We start from the raw sequence: 21,829 nt of genomic DNA, 5'->3' as shown, positions 1-21,829 counted from the left end.
AAGTTTTATAGTACTAATTTATACCTAATTATCATAAATTATATCTGATCATGTCTCATGTTATCAATTCTTTCTCTCAAACCAATAACATTAGCGTGAGGAGTTCCAGCAAAATGTAACTCACCCCAACTCCACCTAAGTACTAGTGGATACATTGGTTGTTTGCTGCATTGTAGTGCAACGAACGGAATACAATATCATCCCAGGACTGTAACAATGATGTACACCCACTCATGCATTTAGCATCGAAAATTATTCCTCGACACATTTCTCTATACGGTGTAGCTAAACAAGCAGAGCCCCAACTGTATCTACCTGCACACCTAAGATTTATTAACAGAGTTAAATATATTAGGTGAACTTTGTTACCTGTTTTATCAGACATCAATACCCCCTCCCCCCCCCCCCCCCAAATCAATCCAAGAATGAATGTTCTGCAATGAGCTTCTAATTGTTGTTGTGTTGGTTGTTCTAGTAAAAGTGACATATTGTCACACAACCATTTTAGTTTAATCATCGACCCTACTATTGCATCTCCTTTTGGTGGAACAACATCTAGATAAGTATAACACATGTCTTTCCAGTCAAACTAAGTTGGTCCAATAATTGGTTTTCCATCCGCACGCAGTCCTAGCTGAATTGCCACATCTTCTAATGTTATTGTACATTCTCCCACTAGAAGGTGAAAAGTGTGAGTTTCAGGTCCCTATCTTTCAACGAGCTGAGTTACAAAATGGTGATCAATCTTCACGTGCCTCAATTTTGTTACTTAAGCAAAGTCAACTTCCTCTAACGATGGTTCCATTAGAGGATCCAATGTAGGCATTGAATGACAATATGAAACAATGACATTTTATGCATTATCTTGTTGATGAAAGCATTAAACCATAATTGTTAGCAGCAATATTATATTTTAAAATTATATAAATAAAAATAATGAAAACAATCATTTTTTAACATACCATGTTATGTATATGCGTAAATCTATGTTTGTGTTGTTCCCATAGCAACATTGAAAACTCCATTTTTTTTTAACACGACAAACACAAATCAATTGAAAAATATAATTGTTTTACTCGATGAAGAAATTGTATGTGTATGTTGTTGCCTCTTACTATGCATATTTATACTTGTGTTGAAACCTACGTCATGGCAATATTGATCATTTAAAAATGAAAAGTGCAATGTTCATCATCCTTTAACAGTTGCACAAAAAACTATATTTGAATGTGATTTTAATCACATGTTAATAGTTGTATGCATGCAAATGAATGTGATCCAACCCGTTCAATCTATCGGTGCAATCCGAGCCATTGATTACTTTTTTTAACTAGAATGACTACACACTAACATATGGTCCGCATCACATGCATGATAATGTGGTTATTATTAATGCTACAAGAATCATTGAGTTGTTTATCCTTTTGTGCATAATGACCAATTACAACTCTATGTGAGATTCCTTCTTGTGTGAACAGTGTTTGCAAAAATGTTGGTGTAAACTATGCCCTTCATGGTGTCAATGCAATCTCAACCCTTTGTTTTTACCTAGAATCCTATATCTTGATTTGTCCATTCATGTCTCCTTACATATAGGTCATCTATCTTTCTTTCCATCAAAAGATTACTGGTGAGAGAGTTAAATCAATAAGCGAAAAGTAAATCATGAGTTCATCACATATATTCAGGGTTGTCTACAACAATGGGGAGGTCAGAGAAACTAAGCATGGGCCATGGATTTTATTCTGTTATCTATATTATCCAAAGCCAATTGAAATTACTCAATGTACAACACTACATGATTTGAAGCAAGCCATACAACACAAGCTCAATCAAGGCAATGGGAAAATAGTAAGTGAGATCCTTTTTCATTTGCCGATATCATATGTCGGTGGAATATTTCGTTATACAACTTGTAAACTTCAAGAAGACAATGATATCATAACAATGTTCCATACACTCCGATAGTATCTAGACCTTACCGCAGTTGAGTTATATGCTACTGCGAAGGATCTCTAAACATAGTCATGGCTGTTGTGGGACGATCTATCACAACAACTTGATTGAAGTCTAAACCTGTGGGAAGTTGAAAATGTTAACAACGTCGACGAGAACACTACTAGAAAAAACACTTTTAACATTTATTATTTTGGACATTCAACATGGTTTTAAACCAATGATGAAACTACTGACATTAAAAGTATCAACGCTAATATCGATTTTGAAAGAACCAATGTTAAAATACACAATACAACATCGGTTTTTTAAAAACCGATGTTGTATAGTAAAAAATAAACCAACAAAAGTAAAATATGCAAAACCAACATCAGTTCTAAGAAAAACCAATGTGAGCAAAAACAACATCGATGTTATACAACAACAAAAACCACATTGATTCTACCAAAAGCAATGTAGAAAATACACTTTTTATATCGGTCCTTCCAAAACCAATGTTGTATAATACTTACAACATCAATTTTTTCTAAAATCAATGTAAAAAGTACCTTTTTCACATCATTTTTGCTTATCACCGATGTTGTATAATCACTTTCTACATTTATTACATAACCGATGTAAAATGTCCTTTTTTTAAAAAAAAATATGGCCTATTTTTTCCCTCACCGTAATTTTTAAAGACGCATTAAAAGCTTAAATAAAAATTTTAATGTACTTCTATTAACTATATTTGGTATTTTCTTATATCGACAATTAATATAAATAGTCATATAATCATTATTATGACGGTGATAAACTACTAAAAAGATAAACTTAAAATGATGACAACTATATAAAGATCAAAGGAATAGTTTGACTTAATATAAATGATTCACATATACAAGTCAATATAATCTTTAAATGCAAGAAAAATCTTCACCAGGTGGTGTGCCACGGCAGAGTCTTCGATCATCTATTTATTCCACATCTAGCCCAATAAACCAAGAAACTAGTGAGACATTCTCATTGGCATACTTGGGGAGAATGTGCCTCAAACATGCACAAATACTTATAATCATATTACATTAGAATTGAAGACTCTGATTATTGTAACAAGTGCAAGTCTATATATATGGCATAGCACATGCAGCTGAAACATGGCACATAATTATAATTGGTGAAGGTGAGTCAAACTAGATATGGAAAGGAGAAAAGATTATACCACAAAGCAAACTTTCTCATAAAAGCAATCAATTTCTTGATTCAAATTCAATCAATATAATGGGTTGCAAAAAAATATTATGGGTTGCAAAAAAAATATTGTATAATTATTATAATTCCAAGATAATGTGAACAAATTAAATGATAAAAGTTTAAAATAATTGATAAGCTATAGGGGTAATATCATTTTACAATGAGAAATACTTTACCAGCAATAAACACTTAGTAATAAGCAATAAGCACCAAAGGATAGCCTCTGGTGAAAGTAGAAAAGCAAAATTATTGGTGCCAGAACCAACAAGTACCTCAGGAAATATCTACAAGGATCATGGTTTTTTTCTATTCACCCTATCCCATACTACTCATGGCATACATATATATTAATAGACATTATTTTTTATTTAAAAAGCACTTCCAATTTCCTATATTGTACCATAGTTTTTCTAATAATTATGACTTTCCAGTTCGTCTTTCATTTTTCATGTAAAACACGAAACTAAAATGTACATTCAGACTTTTCACTCATAAATAGGAACTGACTCAATTTGAGTAAATGGGTCCAGATCTAACTACACTGCTGAACATTTGGTACAATAAAAGCATAAAAGCATTGTTGGTTCTCATTATTTATTGCATTAAATTGGGCAGGCTCTTAAAGCAAAACTACAAATAACGCCTCATGCATGTGCAGAAAGCCCCTATAGGGAGTCAATATGTACAGTTTGGTAAGTTCAAGAAGTCTTAACTTGTGACCGAGTTTTAAATCAAGGAGTGGTTTTCACCAACTGACCTATGGTTGAAGGGGGTTGCTAGCATTTTCTGTGTAAAAAAAATGAAATAAAAACTTTTATACCTACTTGCACCAACTATAATGTTCAAATGAAGCAAGTGATATGAGGTGAGCAGCCAACAAAAGGATTGCATGCAAATCCCTGGGACACAAATACTGGTTATAAAATATATGTTAGCTATTTTCCCTACACTAATACTCCTATAGATTGAATTTTACATGTCATGTCTGACATTTATAAGGGGGAAACAATTTTGAAATTAGCATTATACTTGTTGTAAGTATGAATAGTTCTTCCTATTAAATCTAATTATACTATTATTTTTGTATAATTATACTATACTATTCAAATTTAAATCAATTAAATATTATTCTATATTTTTTATTTAATTTGATCCATTGCACGAGGGTCCACAATATCCCAAGTTGTCTCATAGATAGATGCAATTGCATCCCCCCCCCCCTACGTCACCAAGGAAGATCTTTACCCACATGAGATTCAGGTTGCAACCAATTCATTTAGCCATGGTATGCATCATGCTTATAATTATATTTCTCATTAAGGAACATCGTGCTTCAGAATTGCTTTGCTTGGTTCAAATATTATTATATAATTATTATATAATTAGATTTATTTGTTATTACAGGTCAGGCCACTGGTTGGTTGGTTAAAATATTATTATATAATTATTCTATTGGACTTTCATCAACAACAACAACAATACAAGTTTAATATGGTCACAGTATGAAAGTATGGGGCCTAGTTAAATCAATCAAAATATGACAAAACACACTTAAGGACCATGGTATACAATCCACAAATTCAAGGTTGCAACTGCTACTTGGAGCTAAGTAGTTAACTATAAAAGGAGAGTACAGGATGGTTGAATGCATGACAAAATGGGAAGCCGAAGCTAAGAAGAAAATAGACAATTCAGGCATTTTTTGGATCAAAATATAGACATTTTGTTAATTGACATTAATAAAAGCAAAATTCCAATGTTCTCCAAAGTACTCTCAATCCTTAATTATAAACAAAAGCATTGCAATGGGTGTCGATTACTTACTTCATATGTCACAGTACATTTCCCATAGCGAAAGGGTTTGTGGTAGTAATTTATATTCCTAATATAAAAGCTCGTACCATCTGGAACCTTCCTTGCTTCATCGATAACGGCATCCACTCTAACAAAAGTGTCATCATCACCTTTCATGACAGCAGAAATTGTATGTACCTGTGAACAATAAGAAGCAAATCTTATATATCATTGAAGAATTTGTATTTCACAACTCATTCTTTTTTTTAATAATCAATATCTCACCCCATATTCACATATGGCCATTGTTTTCAACAGAACAAGGTCATAATTATCCAAATAAGGCACTATAACAATAACACCAAAAATTTCCCCTTCCCTCTTCAACTTTGCATTAATTTCTTGTCTACATTAAGCTGCCGCGAATGCAAAAATGGTCCACAATCTGAAATTTTCACTAACTAATAATTTAATAAAAAAAGTACAAATCTGAACTTGTATTCCGTCGATTCATTACGCTGAACTGAAACCGTGGTTGTGAATTCCTGAACAAGAACAGTAAAATCGATGAACGATCCAAGTGCATGTGAATGCAACAATGAATACAAATAATATATATATATATATATATATATATATATATATATATATATAGAGAGAGAGAGAGAGAGAGAGAGAAGAAGAAGAAGCAGAAGAAGAGAGAGTGTTGTCGATCACTTCACCTCTTGACAACGAAGAGAGAGATCCTTCAACATCCTTGCAACTCTACAAAAAGTAAAACAAAAGATGAGAGAAGAAAGTGGGAAGAAGTGGAGAGAAAGAAAGAAAAGAACGAACCCACTGCTAGCTTTGGATGTTGAAGTCGTAGAAGGAGACATGTACGACCAAAAAGTCATTGAACGTTTCACGTTCCAACCAAAAAGAAAAAAGAAAATTAAAAAAAAATCAACTTCGAATGCCTTTTCATCTCCTCTCTCCTAAATTCTCTCATGTGAAATAGAGCATGAAAAGGTGTCGTTGGATCTGAAGATTTGCTCATGGATGGCCTGGAAGGAGTGGCCAGGATCGACGTCGATGTCGGGCCGTTGATGTCAGTGAGGGGGATTGTGGGGGAGGAGGGGGAGGAGACGAAGAGGGGATTGGATTCGTTGTCGATGTTGGGCCAGGAGGATTTGAGCCAGCCCAGGACGTGGTCGAAGGAGCGGTTCTCCATGAACTAGCCGCACAAGCACAAGTAGGACGCTAGGAAGGTGAGAGAGAAATGGAAGGCTTAGGGTTGAGAGAGAGAGAGAGGTACCAAGAAGTGAGCTTCTGAGGGTATTTTCTAAAAACCTCAACATCGGTTTGTTTTTTAAACCCGAAACCCCATTTCGAGAGATAGAGGGTATCTAGGGTATTTTGTAAAAAGTTCAAAATCAATTTTTAAAAAATTGATATTGTTAGTTCTTAGAGAGTATTGTTTTTTTAAAAATTGATGCTAATACATTATGTTAAAATCGATTTTTCTAAAATTAATGTTAACAATAACATTTTATTTACAAAAATATCAGTGTGTTTTTGTTAATATCGATTTTCATATAACCGATGTTAAATTGATGGCGTTAAAAGTTTTTTTAGTAGTGGTACGAAAACAAATATTACTATTAGTGTGTTTATGCCTTTATTTACTTTTAGTATCCTTAAGCTATGTTTAATTTGTAATGGATGAAGTATTTTTATATCTTATTTTAAGTTTAAGAATATGTTTGTATTTAATTTCGTGTTCATAATGGATTAATTTGCAATGCATAATAATTGTGTTGAATTACTAGTCATATTTGATATAAGTACCAAAAAAATCTAAAATAAATCAAAATAATATGTAAAAATTAGAAAAACATCACAAAAATGTCTATAAACACATCTATGATTTTTTGTTTTTTTCACAATTTTTAAAAATCATCAAATTGGAAAAAAAATAAAAATAACCACACTTAGACATGGAATTTGGCATTTTGGACCCCAAATTCCATAGTAGGTTCCTTACAAGGGGCTATTGAAGATTGATTTTTTTTTCTAGTTACTACTAAAAGTTCAGGCCAATCAAAGATAGTTACTAATTAAATGACCAAAATGCTCCCACACAAAAAAGTCATGATTGTTAATTAAAGCCGCTACGTAAAAGGAATCCAATGATCATGGGTCACGGTATTCGGCCCATGTGCAAAAAAAATAAAATTATGGCAAATAATTAAATTGCCGCTGTATGGAGGTTGAAAATAATGATAGGAATCCAATGTCCAAAGTTATTTCATAATTCACTAGTCTATACTATTGTTGTTCAAGTATATCTATTAAAGCTATTGCATGGAGGTAGAAACTAATGGTAGGAATCCAATGACCATGAGTCATTGCATTGATCAATGACAAGAATGACGTAAAGTTTCAAGTAGTGTTATGTTTATTTCACATTGTCCAAAGTTGTTTCATAATTCACTAGTCTATACTACTGTTATTGGTATAATAATATATCATATAATATATGTCACAAATAAGTTTATGGGAAAACCATTTTACCATTACAACAAATAAGTTTCTTGATATAATATGTCATAAATATAATATATATCATATATTTATTTACTCTTGAGGTTGTTGTGGAGCTTCTTAGTTCTTTTTCTCTATTTTTTGCTATTTCACTTTTCCTTCTGTACCAAAAAAAAAGAGCTAGAATTATGCATGTGATAGACATCTCAAATAGGCATGGCAAGTATACTCGTCCCCGCGGAGATCAACTTGGACCCGCCTTGACTTTGACAGAAAAAAAACGAGTTGATTGGGATCGAGTTCTGATCTTTCTCGATTGAGAAAATCGGGTTTGAGGATGGGGTCGAGTATGCTGGTCCCTGCCCCCGACCCTGCCCCACTACTATTATAATATAATAAATATTTTAAATTACTATTATAAACTTATAATTTTAATGGATTGGGTGTTTGTTTTATGCATGAAAATATTATTTTCCTTATAATTGTGTACATTTTTACTTAATATGTTGTTAAGCACTTGAAATTTCAACCTTGGTAAACAAGGTGTCATGATCACTATTTCTTTAAGCTATCCAAAAATAAATGAAATCAAGTAATTTTCACTTGAAATTTAAATTTAAATTCGGTCCAATTATTAAAAAAATATTGTCTTGTTTTCTCCATTTTTATGAATAAAAAAACTAACATAAGATTGGGGGCGGGACAGGGCGGGAAAACCTAATTCCTAAACGGGGACGAGAATGGGTCTAATTTTTGGACCCCGATAGGGATCGAGGGCGCGGAGGACTTTCGGAGTCGAGGGCGGGGGGCAGGGAGACTAAACCCCGTCCCGCCCCGTTGTCATACCTAATCTCAAATGTATATTATTGTTATAATAAAATTGATAAAATTAATATATAATTACTTTAGTGGTGTAGAACCTTATGGATGGATTTTAATAAATTTGAACAAGAAAAATAAATTTGTAAAATTATATTAATGGGTGACATGATTTCTTTAAAGATAAGATATTAAAAAAAATTAATTTATTTAGTAAAGATTGGATCATTTAAGTCAATAAGTGACCTAGTGGTTCAATCATTGACTCAATAACTCAATACTTTGACCGGTTAGATTTTTAAAACTATGCATATAAATATGCTTCCAGGAATCAATATCATGGATTGCTGCAGTAAGCAGAATATCATTTACAAGCCAAGCGCATTCATGGGAAGATAAACACCCTTCTTGAATGAGGTTTATGGTTTCCTGAGAATCAGATTCAACAAGGAAATTGGAATAACCTTTGGAGACAACAATCTTGGAGCCAATATCAAGCGCCCATAATTCTGCATGAGTGATGGAGCACTTTCGAATGAAGGCTGCAAACACGAAAATAACGGATCCACAATGGTGAACACCACCACACACGGCAGCACCATTCAAATTTACAGCAGCGTCACAATTAAGTTTAAGTTTATCACCAGACGGAGCTTCCCAACAAATGGAGCCAATAGTATAATGATTAAAGTTTGGAATAGGCAGTGCAGCCACAAGAGAATTTGCTTGTCTAATATCCACCACTTCGTTTTCAATTCTATGGATAATCGTGCTGTCATGGTTTTTCTTGTTGGAAAAAATAAACTTGTTTCGGTTTCTCCAAAGAGTAGACACCGCGACACCAAAAATCAAAAACCAGTTAGCATTATTATGGCAATAGTATTACCAAGATTGCTTTTCATGATTTCATCTACTCCCTTAGCCCGAAAGTGCTTTGCATCCAGCCTATTATTGCAGGCATACCAAACTTTGAGAAGCTACGGTGCAGTCTCTTAAGCAATGGAGAGTCGATTCATGGCAAAGATAGTAGTGCACACTGCATACGTGAGATGTTTTAAATTAGTGTCATGCTAACAATGCCTTATAACGGTAGTAATTAAGGAGCAATTTTTATTTTTATTTCTGCTGAATAGTAATTAAATCAAAGAGCATTTGATACATGTTATTATTTTTTTTATTAGTTAGAAAATAAATATTGAATAATTTGTACGTTTTTAATATTATAAATAAAAAATATTTTTTTATAAACATTTTCTTATACTGTTATAAGCTAGAGCAGCAATTAGCATTTCAGCATTTGCGTTTAAATCATTTGGGCCTCCGGGGGAGCAAAATGTATGATTGGACTGTCTAGGGGGCCTTGTATCGTTCAAGGGAGTTGCTACGTGTACCCTGCATTATTGCTGGGGCACCCAGCAAACAGTGAAGTGGCGAAACTGCCCTTTAGTAATTCTTCTTCAGGAAGAAGTTTTTTTCCGGAAACTTTCCGGAAAACCTTTTTCCGGAAATTTTCCGGAAAACCTTTTTCCGGAAATTTTCCGGAAAAACTTCTTCCGGAAGAAGAATTTGTGACTTCCGGAAGTACCCACAAACTACTTCCGGAAGAAAGTCATCCGGAATGTTTCGAGAAGTTAGCTTTTTTTTTAAAAAAAAATTATTTTGTAATAATTTACTTTTAATGGATAAACTAAATTATAAAATAATTAATATTATTATACATAAATAATTAAATAATTAGTGAACGTAATTATGACTAATATTTATAATTTGTTTTTTAAACCATAAAAATTAATTAATTCGTAAATTTTATTAAAAATATAAATTATTTATTATGATAACATTTAATTTCTATTACAAAAGTTAATATATAAAAAAAATGATTATTATTTTATAACAAAATGAAGAAAAAAGAATTTTCATTTTATAATAATAAGTAAAAATAAAATAATATTTAATGCGTATGTAATGACGATTTTGCCCTTGTATAATTTTCTTTAAATTAACGCGTACACGCTTCTTTTTACTGCGCTTTCTTCTCTGCTTGTTTCTTTTCTGCTTTGTTTCTTCCGTTTTGGTTGCTTGCTGTTGTTTCGGTGGTGGTCCCTTTTGCAGTTTCCATTGGTGGTCTCGTGAAGTATTTGAAGATTTGGTGGTCCCGTGTTCCATATTTGAAGTTTTGTTAGTGGCTGTTCTTCCCATTTCGTCGGAGGTACGCATTTATGAGTATTTTTTTCCTTTCCTGACTAGTTTTTAGAGAAGAAAAACCGTAAAAAAAGTGTATCCGGAAGAAATTTTAGGCACAGCAGGAGAAAGGTCCGGAATGACCACTTCCGAAAGTTACTAAGGCCTATTCCGGAAGAAGTGCTTCCGGAAAACACTTCCGAAAGACCTTCTTTCGGAATGGGTCTTAGTAACTTCCGGAAGAACTTCTTCCGGAATGTTAAATTATTAGCATTTTTTTTATTTCTGTTTTATAATTTATATATATATATATATATATATATATATATATATATATATATTTCTGTTTTATAATTTTTTTTATTTATGTTTTATATATGTTGTGGACTATTGATTTATTTAGGTATAATGGTATAATATTAAATGATTTAGGTAACTTAAATGTATAATGGTACAAAAATGTTTTATTAGCTGTTTATTATAGTGATAAGTTTAGTTTAAGTAAATAATGTAGTTATAAATTTAGAATATATTTGTATTAGTTGTTAGTTAATAAGTAGTCAATTTATGGATGTGGTTATATGATAATTTTAATATAGTTGTGTATGATGCATATATGCTATTAATATGTTTGTTATTTAAGGTGTAGTAAATTTTTGGATGTGGTTATATGATAATTTGAATGTACTTGGGTATGATGCATATGTCCTTAAGATGGACGAAGATCAATGGAGGTATGACTTTGCGATGTCACAAGAAGTTCATATGGATTATGATTATGATAATGAAGAAGAATGTGGGGTGAATGAACCACATGTCGATTGTTCAAATGCTTTTAATACATCTCAGGTAATCATAGATAATTTGAGTCATTGGTTGAATTGATGGTTTGTATGAAAATTAACATGTTAGGGTTGCGTTGTAGGTATTCGCTACTCAAGATGATGTTTTGCAATGTGCTCGAACAGTTGCCCATGAAAATGGATTTGTTGCAGTGATTATGAGATCTGACACAGAGACCGGTAGCAGAGGAAGAAGTTCATTTGTCTTAATTGGGTGTGAAAGGAGTGGTACGTACAAGTGTAGAAATAAAGAATTCGTTAGAAAAGACACCGGGAGTAGGAAATGTGGTTGTCCCTTCAGGCTTCGTGGGAAACCAGTGCATGGAGGGGAAGGTTGGATGGTGAAGTTGATATGTGGGATTCATAATCATGAATTGGCGAAGTCCTTAGTTGGACATCCATACGCCGGGCGATTGACTAAGGAAGAAAAGAAAATTATTGCTGATATGACAAAGTCGATGGTGAAACCGAAAAACATCTTGCTAACGTTGAAGGAACACAATGCCGACAGTTGCACCACGATAAAGCAAATTTACAATGCAAGAAGTGCATATCGTTCTTCAATAAGAAGAGCTGATACCGAAATGCAGCATCTGGTGAAGCTTCTCGAACGTGATCAATACATTCATTGGCATAGATTGAAGGATGAAGTTGTGGTGCGTGATCTGTTTTGGTGTCACCCAGATGCAGTAAAGTTATGCAATGCATGTCATCTGGTGTTTTTTATAGACAGTACCTACAAAACAAACAGGTACAGACTCCCACTACTTGACTTTGTTGGAGTGACACCAACGGCGATGACATTCACTGCTGGGTTTGCATATCTGGAGGCTGAGCGTGTTAATAATATTGTATGGGCTTTGGAACGATTTCGAGGCCTATTTTTAAGACACAATCGCCTCCCTCTTGTTATTGTCACTGACAGAGACCTAGCACTGATGAATGTAGTGAAAACTGTGTTTCCCGAGTCTACTAATTTGTTGTGCAGGTTTCATATCGATAAGAATGTGAAGGCGAAGTGCAAATCTTTAATCGGGGAAAAAAATGCGTGGGACTATGTAATGGATAGCTGGGGTACTTTGGTTGATTGTCCGTCCGAACACGAGTTCCATGAGTCACATCAGAAGTTTCAAGTTGCTTGTTCGCCTTGGCCGATGTTCATTGACTATGTTAACGACACATGGATTATCCCCCACAAGGAAAATTTTATTACAGCATGGACGAATAAGGTCATGCACCTAGGCAACACAACAACAAACAGGTATTAAGAACTGATTTTATTTGTTAGTAACGATTAGTATCAAATGGTATTTAATTGTTGTATATTTTCATGTTTGTTGTGTATTTTAAATGTAGGATTGAATCAGCTCATTGGGCTCTCAAAAGAGTACTACAAAATAGCGTTGGAGACCTATGTAGTGTTTGGGATGCCATGAACAACATGATCACGCTGCAACACGTCGAAATTAAAGCATCCTTTGAAACCAGTACGCATGTGGTTGGCCATGTATATAAAAAAACCTTATACAAGAGGCTTCTTGGGATGGTTTCGAGGGATGCTTTAAATCAGATTGTTTCTGAGATTGACCGTCTACGTTATCTCGGCAACAATCTCTCTTCTTGTGGTTGTGTGATGAGAAGCACGCACGACCTTCCTTGTGCATGTGAGCTTTCTAGGTATACTGCTGACAGCATCCCATTGGAGTCAGTCCATCTTATTTGGAGGAGACTTTGCTTTTCAGAACAAGGGTTATGTGAGACGGAAGTCACCATCAAGGAAGAAATAGAGGTCATATCTAAAAGGTTTGATGAACTTGATGTGGCTGGCAAAGTAACTCTGAAGAGTAAACTTCGAGAAATTGCATACCCTGATCATAACTCTATGTGCCCTCCTCCGTCAAAGGTGAACACTAAAGGTGCACCGAAGAAACCGATGAAAAGAAGTCAAACATCCACAAAGCGTGATCCGTCTTACTAGGAGTATGTTGATGCTTTTCATTCTGTTCAAAGCAGCAACTCTCCAGTGAAACGAAGTGCATCATGTTCTTAACCGCGTCAGCCAACAAGGATCATCCCGATGTTGGATCAATTTGCGTCATTCTTTCAAGGTTTCATTCGTGACGTTGTGGATGTGAAAGCGGACGGTAACTGTGGATATCGGTCCATTGCCGCTTTATTAGGTATGGGGGAAGATTCGTGGCCGTTAGTGCGTAATGAATTGATTAAAGAACTTGGCAGGTGGTCGCATGAGTACATGAACCTCTTCGGTGGCACAGAGAGATTTGAACAATTAAAGTTTTCCCTACTTGTTGATGGCTTTTCAAAGGTATTTTTTTAGGTTAATTTTTTTTAATAACAATGTTTAAATTACTTACATGTGTATGTTTGGTTCATTCAGGTTAGTGTGGACAAGTAGATGGATATAACAGACATGGGATATGTGATTGCTTCACGGTATAATGTAATCCTTGTATCGTTGTCCCAACAACAAAGCATGACATTTTTCCCTCTTAGAAGTCAACCACCACCTGACTCTTCTGGCCACCGCATCATATGTGTCGGTCACGTGTTTGGAAATCATTTTGTTCAGGTACATTGAATATAGTTAGTGTAACAATTATGCAATGACTTCGCTGGTTCGTTTGGCACGGTCAGCGCATGATATAATGTTTGTTCATGTACAACAGGTTTATTTGAAAGACCATTGTCCGTTGCCACCTCCAGCGCTGTTGTGGTCAAGCAATTGTTATTCTCAAGCAAAGCAGTGGGCAATTCCATATATTAGTAGAATGCAGCAATACACAAGCTTGATGTCATTCAAAACACACTATGTAGACCTAAATGAAGACTAAACATGCATTGTTTATGTAATTGTATTCATTATGCGATATAATTTGTTGTAACCCGTTACTAACCAATTAATATTATCAAGTACTCGTTTGGTTAAGCAACAAAATTGTTGGTCCAACAAAAATCATTTACGCGTGCAGCATACATCATTGTCATAATTGACAACACATAATGACATGCATGCGTATTACAGTTTGAGCGCGACAACACATTGGCTGACTTGACTACACATTAGCGACAACACATTGGCTGACTTGACTACACATTTACGCGTGTCTATTTTTTTGTAAACAAAGTTAAACAAAGGCTCGGTCACAACCATCTATATATATGGCAGACTAGGCTACTAAATCACACATTATCTTGCTTTCAAATAATCTCCCAACTGATACACAAACTATGGCATTTTTAGGAGAAACTAGCAGTCAGACGATTGTCAACTCAAGGTTGGCTTTCATTTATCCAAATGGATCGATTATTCACAATGATACTGGGGTTTACTTCCAAACTTCAACTCCGGTGCCCATTCGAGTACCAAATAGGTGTGATTTTGTAAGCCTAAAAACCAGAATACACAATACCCTTCAGCTATCTGACAAACAGTTTTTGGATGAAATTCACTACCGGAAGCCATTCACCGATACAGGTAACCAAATTTGCTTTGAGTGTATCAAATTGATAAATGATGACGATGTCAACACAATATTAATGTGTAATGATCAATTTTCTTGTGTTGGTCCGATTGAGTTATTATGCACCGTTGGAAGAACACCAGATGGAATAATAAACTTACTTGAACGCACTATGTCTCGTATTCATGACGCGATCCTGTATTACAACGGGAAATGGAACATGCCACCGCAGAACAAATTTGTTAGATGCGCGTTCACAGGAAAAAATCCTAAGAAATTTCAAATTCCTTCAACATGTACCATCGATGAACTGAAGAATTTAATCAAGCAAGTTGCACCTAAAGGGATTCCCCCTCTTGGAATTCACGAATCACAAACGGTAAGACGATTGTTTTTCCGCCAACTAGCTCGGTTTGAGTATTCAGATACGGTTATAAAATATGAAATAAATGAGCTGATCACCAACAAAGAACTGCTGAAGGTGTTAGTACAATCTAACTACTGGAAAAAATATGGACCAATAGAAATTTTAGCTGTCTTTACTAAATATGTTGAAGACGAGGTCAGTGGGACGTCGCTAAACAACTGAATGTGATGTTTAATTTTATGTTTTTTCGTTGATGTAACCTTTATCTGTTTACGGCGTGTTTAATTCTCATAATAAAGTTGAATGTGTTGTTTCAGTGGTCCAAAAAATTAATTGTTAAAAGGGTCCATTTCCTATTTTTTTGGATTTTGAGGCTTTGTTTTGATGTGTTAGTTGACGGAACCGGGGAACAGGACTATTTTTTTTGGGTTCTTTGACGTCCAAACATGACAAATGGCCACCCTCCATTGTCTCACGGCACTGGCACACCCACGCAAAAAAATCCCAAACATGGGTACTTGATCATTGAAAAAGGGTCCATTTCCTATTTTTTTGGATTTTGAGGCTTTGTTTTGACGTGTTAGTTGATGGAACCAGGAAACGGGACCATTTTTTTTGGGTTCTTTGACGTCCAAACATGACAAATGGCCGCCCTCCATTGTCTCACGGCACTGGCACACCCACGCAAAAAAATCCCAAACATGGGTACTTGAACATGGATTTTTTTTAAAGTCAACCTTGTAGTATCTTATATGGCGATTTCATTGTCATGTAATTTTTTTAAAATATTTAGTTTTTGGTACAACCTTATATATTAATGGTGTAAATTATGAATTATGAATTATTAATGATTTTAAAAACTTTTATTTTTTATGTAATTCTTACAAACAAAACTCATGATTATAGGTTCCCTTTTTTAAAAAATAAATTTAAAATAACCGTAAATTTCGCTTAAGGACAACAAACAATCGGAATAATAAACTATATTATAAAATAATAAACTGTGCAAAACACGTCAACTATATTAAACAAAAACTGTAATAATTACACATATTCATGTCAACTACAACACAAAAAATAAATACAATGATCAATGGTCCGTGCGGCGTCTCTGACGAGCCCTGACCGTCCCATCAGCACTGGGTCCCCCTCTCGCGATCGTCAGGCAGTCCTGCATAATGTCATATAACTCTGTGCCTGCAGTGACTATCCTAAGGTTGAGCACACGCTCCAACCTCTGTGCAATCGCCTCATATCCCTCGTAATCATCCTGCCAAAGTCATTAAAAACATTTATTATGAAATTTAAAATAAACAACAACTCATAAAACATTAAACGCGCAAATAATCTTACCACATGTGGAGGGGGGTCAAATGCCACTGGAACCTGGGGGCTGGGCGGCTGTATGTAGTCCTCAGGGTCTGCAGCTGGTGCATCCCTCTGCTGGTCACCTGCCTGGGTCGGTGTCATGAAAGGGTGAGATATGCGGAAAAACCACTCCATGTAATCTGCAGATACCTGCCCAGGAACTAGACAAAGCTGACCCGCAGGTAGTAAGTGATCCGCAAACTCCATCCACCTGTCATCTATCTGATTGTGTAACAATCGTGCACTAACATGCGGCGGAGGGATGCTCTGGATGTAACCGAACTGGCGTACCACCCTCTCCGGTCGAACTGTGACGATCATAGGACCCCATCAGAGCTGACCCTGGAACGATGAAATCTCCCGAAACGCCCTAACCCCCCGATGCTCAGTGTACGGCAACCAGGACACATCTGTGACGGTCAAACCATCACAATGTGCCCTGTACGGTGCTCCTGTGATGCCCTTCATGTGCGCCTTCGACGTCAACCACCGGAAAGCACGTGGGGACGTTTCCTGGTATGTATCGTCAGTCACGCACTGGTGCACACTAGGGAAGTGCTCATAGATCCAGCACTACACAATAATTGAGGTTAACATAACATCAAAACATGTTTAAATCATAATCGAACCTAACATATTAATAAACACAAAATTTACCTGAAGTAGCGTCAAGTACCCCGCAAGCTGTGGGGTGGTGGTCCTACAAGCCTCATCTAACTGGTCATACATATGAACCAGCGCGGCAACCCCCCAAGCGTAACCACCACTATGAGTGAGGTCCCGGAAAGCGTCAAGGTGGACCACATGCACATATGTTGCACTCTTATTAGCAAAAAGAGTGCAACCAACAAGGTGCAACAGATAAGCGCGAGTTGCGACAATCCACCGCCGAGCCTGACATCTGGTCTCATAAATGTCACGAACCCATCCTAATCGTACATATGCTCCACGTGTGAGTGTTGTCTCGGCTCTGGCCTCCTCCGTAGAAAGAGCGTGGAAACTGTGCAAGACGCCAGTGATGGGCAAATGTAGGATGGATGACACATCATCCAATGTGATCGTCAGCTCTCCTACAGGAAGGTGGAAGGTGCTAGTCTCACTGTGTCACCTCTCCACAAATGCGGATATAAGTCCAGGATCGCCAGTAATAACTGAACAATCTATCAGTGGACTTAATCCTGTGGCAGCCACCAGGCCTTCAATCTCAGGCACTGGCCTCCCAATCAGTGTCACCTTCCTCCCATGTGACACTAACTTCAAATCAGGACGTTCCTGATTTGAAGTACAAATTATACAATTATTTAAAAAAATTAATCATAAACAAATAAATAAACAATGACAAATAATTAACAAATTAAAATACCTGTCCACTCCACACGGCATGTGCAACATGCTCGGCAAATGATGTGAGCACTGACGGGTCACGTGGACCACCAGGGAATCCCTCTGCAGCATCATCACCATCTGACCCCTCACCACTATTAGCACCCTATGCGTCCGCACGCATCTCAGGTGCCTCCGTAGGCTGCTCAGGGACATCATCAGTCATGTCAGCGACGTCCTCAGCCATATCACGTCCCTCCGTAGTCATCTGATGAACGCGTAGCCTACGGGCTGAGGCAGTAGGCCTACGCCTCTCGGAAACATCGCCAGCATCCTCGTCAGCAGCTCTATCTCTGCCTACAACTCTACCTATGGCACGACCTAAACCTCGTGTTCTGGCCATGATCTGTAAATCATGTCGAACACGTATTTTTTTCGGTCAAAATATACACAATTTTCTTTATAAAAAAACAACTTTATTTATAAACAAATAAGACTAACTTAAATCAAATTATTTTGACACATACACAACCTAATTTTAAAAAAAAATTAAACAACTTCATTTATATAAAAGAAAACTAATGTAAAAAAAATTTATTAATAAACATGCACAACTTAATTTTTTTAAAAAAATTAAACAACTTCATTTATTAAAAAAACACAACTAATATAAAAATAATTCATTACTAAACATCCACAACTTAATTTTTTAAAAAAATTAAACAACTTCATTTATAAAAAAAACACAACTAATGTAAAAAAAATTAATTAGTAAACATCCAACTCTTAATTTAAAAAAAAAATAAGAAACTTCATTTCTAAAAAAAAACACAACTAAATTACTTAGTAAACATCCACAAGTTAATTTTTTTAAAAAAAAATAAACAACTTCATTTATAAAAAAAAAACACAACTAATATAAAAATAATTCATTACTAAACATCCACAACTTAATTTTAAAAAAAAATTAAACAATTAATGTCAAAAAAATTATTTAGTAAACATCCACAATTTTTTTAGAAAATAAAATACTTCATTTATAATAAAAAAACTAATTAATTATAAAAAATTAGTATTTTTATAAAACTTCCAAAACACACAACTTTAATTATAAAAATAGACAACTTCATTTTTAAAGAAAAAACACTAATTTAAAAAAATAAACAATAAACAAAAACAAACACAACTACTTTTATAAAAAAAATTTACAAATTAATATTTAGTAAAAATACACAATTTAAATTATAAAAAAAACATGACATCAAAAACCCAAACTTCATTTTTCATAAAATCTAAAAAACAAAATAACCAAAATAAATACAATAATTCATTTAAAAAAAAATAAAACAATTTCTGTTTAAAAAAATTTAAAAAAAAAGCAAAAAAAAAAAACAAAAAAACCACTTCCGGAAGAAGTGGTTCTTCCGGAAAGGTCTTCTGGAAATTTGAAAGTTCTTCCGGAAGAGCGCGGCTTCCGGAATTCTTCCGGATGAACCACTTCTTCCGGAAAGTTCCCGGATGAGGTTTTCCGGGAGTCTTCCGGAATAATTGTTCTTTCGGAAGACGTTTGGTTACTTCCGGAAGAACACTTCTTCCAGAAACTTTCCGAAAAATGTTCTTCCGGAACTTTCGGAAGAACCCCTAACGGGTCTTCCGGAAGACACCGCCGTCATCCTTTTCCGCCATTTTTTCCGGCGTACTCTAATCTTCTCCCCTCTCGTCTTCTACCCTAAGGTTACTATCCTAAGGTTCCACTGCTGAATCAATACTGGATAGTAAAAGCAATGGAGAGTTAGGGAGACTAACCTCGAAGGCTGTTCGCGGAGAAGACGGAGAAGAAGAAGAAGCTTGGCTCGTGGTGTCCGGAAGAAGACGAAAGCTTGGCTCGCGGTGTCACGAAGGATCAACAGGAATGGAAGAAGAAAAGAAGCAGCAGTGGTCTTCCGAGAAGAGGAGCGCGTTTTAAAATTTTTAACTTAAAGGGCAAAATGGTCATTCACTAAAATTGCTGGGTGCACCAGCAATATTGCTGGGTGCACCTAGCAACTCCCATCGTTCAAACAAACAAAAAATGATAATAAGTGACATTGTACACTTACTGGTTGCTATAAAAGGAAACAACCCCAACCAATCAAGTTTTCCAATAAAGGCCTCCAATTGTTCTAATTTGCCAACATCATCATCAAGATTCAAAAGAACTTTCTTTTGTAATAACATATGTCCCATTATGTGAATTCTTTCTTTGGCACTTGTTAAGTTGATATCCTTCTCTCCACCTATTTTAAAAAGAAGCTTGTCTTAAAGGATATTTTAAATCATATTTGTTTGAAGTTTCTCTCACATTTTCAAGAAAACATAAACGTTCAAAATGGTCCGCAATGGCAGGGTCGGTCCTGGGCCTAAACCAGAGGGACAACATGGAAGGCCTGAAGCATAAGTTAGTGATTCAAAAAACCCTCATAACAAACAGATGAATTTTTGCTAGTTTAAAAGCTTTTCAGCTGAGTAATTGAAGATAATCTTCCTCCTTCAATTCTCCCACCCCATACATTCTTTTAATATAATGATTTCTTTTAATTCTTTCTATCTCTCCCTTACTTGAACATCAAGTTTGTTTTACGGAATCTTTATACATTTCCATATTATTTTTAAGAATATAACATAAAAATATTATTACCGAGTATTTTTTAAAAATATGTTTGATTACATTTTAATATTCTTAAAAATAACTATAAACTCTTATTTATTTTCATTAAATACAAAACACAAATATATATAAACTCACTGATAGGAAATTATCAGTTTTTTTTTTGTGATCTAAGATATTTATCAGTGAGTTTATACATAATCGACTTTTGAAATTTAAAATATTAATTTTTTTACACTTTACTTATTTTGTCAATCACATTCTGTCGTAACCCACATAATAAAATATATTGTACGTTTTAATATAAAAGTAATAATTATTTGGTATCAAGTTAATATATATTTAATATTTTTTAATTTATTGTCTTATAATTATAATTTATTTTATTAAAATTCAAACAACTTTGTACAAATTATTCAAACAGTTTGAAGATATTTGTACATGTATAAAAATTCAGGGGAACCAAGGAGACACTTAGGAGCAATATAACTTGAAAATATAACATTTCCAAGAATGTTATGTTGAGGAACATAATACGAAAATATCATTATCGGTTAATTTAAAAAAAAATATGGTTGGTTACATTTTCATATTCTTGGAAATATTTTTTAAAATTTTAAATAACTTAAATAATAAATAAATGAGATTTCATATGTATTCAATAATAAATTCTCACATTCTCATAAGAATATTACTTTTTCACCCATATGAGAATAGAAATGTTGGAAATTATAAGGGATATTTGTTTCTTTGGGGAATATCATACTAAATGTATTATATCCATTTAATTTCTTATATTTATTATATAAAAAAAATATTTGTAAGGGATTGTTTGTTTCATAAAATTTTATTGGATTTCTAAGAATGTATAGATGAGAATATAATATTATCATTTGGTACAAGTTTTGAAAAAACTTTATTGAGTATTATTGAATCATGATAATGTTATAATTTCCAACATTTTTATTCCCATGAGAACATCAGAATTTAGGCTAAAATATATTTTACATCCCTAAATATATTTAAATGTTTGGAATTCATCCCTCCGAAATTAAAATCTATTACTTTTTGGCACAACAAATTATAAAACTCTCCCTAAATTTATGAATCCCTCTTCCCTAACCTTTCATCCCTAATAACCTCTAGCCCAAATCTGCCAGTCACCACCATCCCTAACCTCGCACCAACATGACCCAATCATCACCCAACCGCGCCGTCGCAACCAACTCCTGCAAATTCAAATATGGGAACATAAGAATATAGATTTGCAAAGGAGTTTCACACGACAACC

The 21,829-nt window shown here is 34.6% G+C and overlaps 1 protein-coding gene across 4 annotated transcripts; it reads right to left on the bottom strand.

Annotated features, from left to right (window-relative positions):
• Positions 1 to 1,711: 1,711 nt before the first annotated feature.
• On the bottom strand, positions 1,712 to 6,312 carry LOC114370578 (hydroxyproline O-galactosyltransferase GALT6-like). 4 transcript variants are annotated; one of them, XR_003657871.1, is made up of 6 exons: positions 5,821 to 6,312; positions 5,706 to 5,748; positions 5,269 to 5,528; positions 5,014 to 5,181; positions 2,876 to 2,923; positions 1,712 to 2,076 (listed from the first exon to the last, which is right to left on the bottom strand). XR_003657871.1 is itself a non-coding variant. In XM_028327974.1 (4 exons), exons 1-4 carry the CDS (start codon positions 5,877 to 5,879, stop codon positions 2,071 to 2,073), a joined length of 276 nt encoding a protein of 91 aa, XP_028183775.1. In that variant the 5' UTR covers positions 5,880 to 6,312; the 3' UTR covers positions 1,712 to 2,070. The 4 variants fall into 4 exon arrangements, 2 of the variants coding, with proteins under 2 accessions (XP_028183775.1, XP_028183774.1); XR_003657872.1 differs by having other exon boundaries at positions 5,479 to 5,528; XM_028327974.1 differs by lacking the exons at positions 2,876 to 2,923; positions 5,269 to 5,528.
• Between the last annotated feature and the right edge of the window lie 15,517 nt (positions 6,313 to 21,829).

Source organism: Glycine soja, chromosome 10 (genome assembly GCF_004193775.1).
Source record: "Glycine soja cultivar W05 chromosome 10, ASM419377v2, whole genome shotgun sequence".
Taxonomy (NCBI): domain Eukaryota; kingdom Viridiplantae; phylum Streptophyta; class Magnoliopsida; order Fabales; family Fabaceae; genus Glycine; species Glycine soja.
The sequence above is the reverse complement of the archived record's forward strand: the minus strand, read 5'-3'. Positions and strand labels throughout refer to the sequence as shown.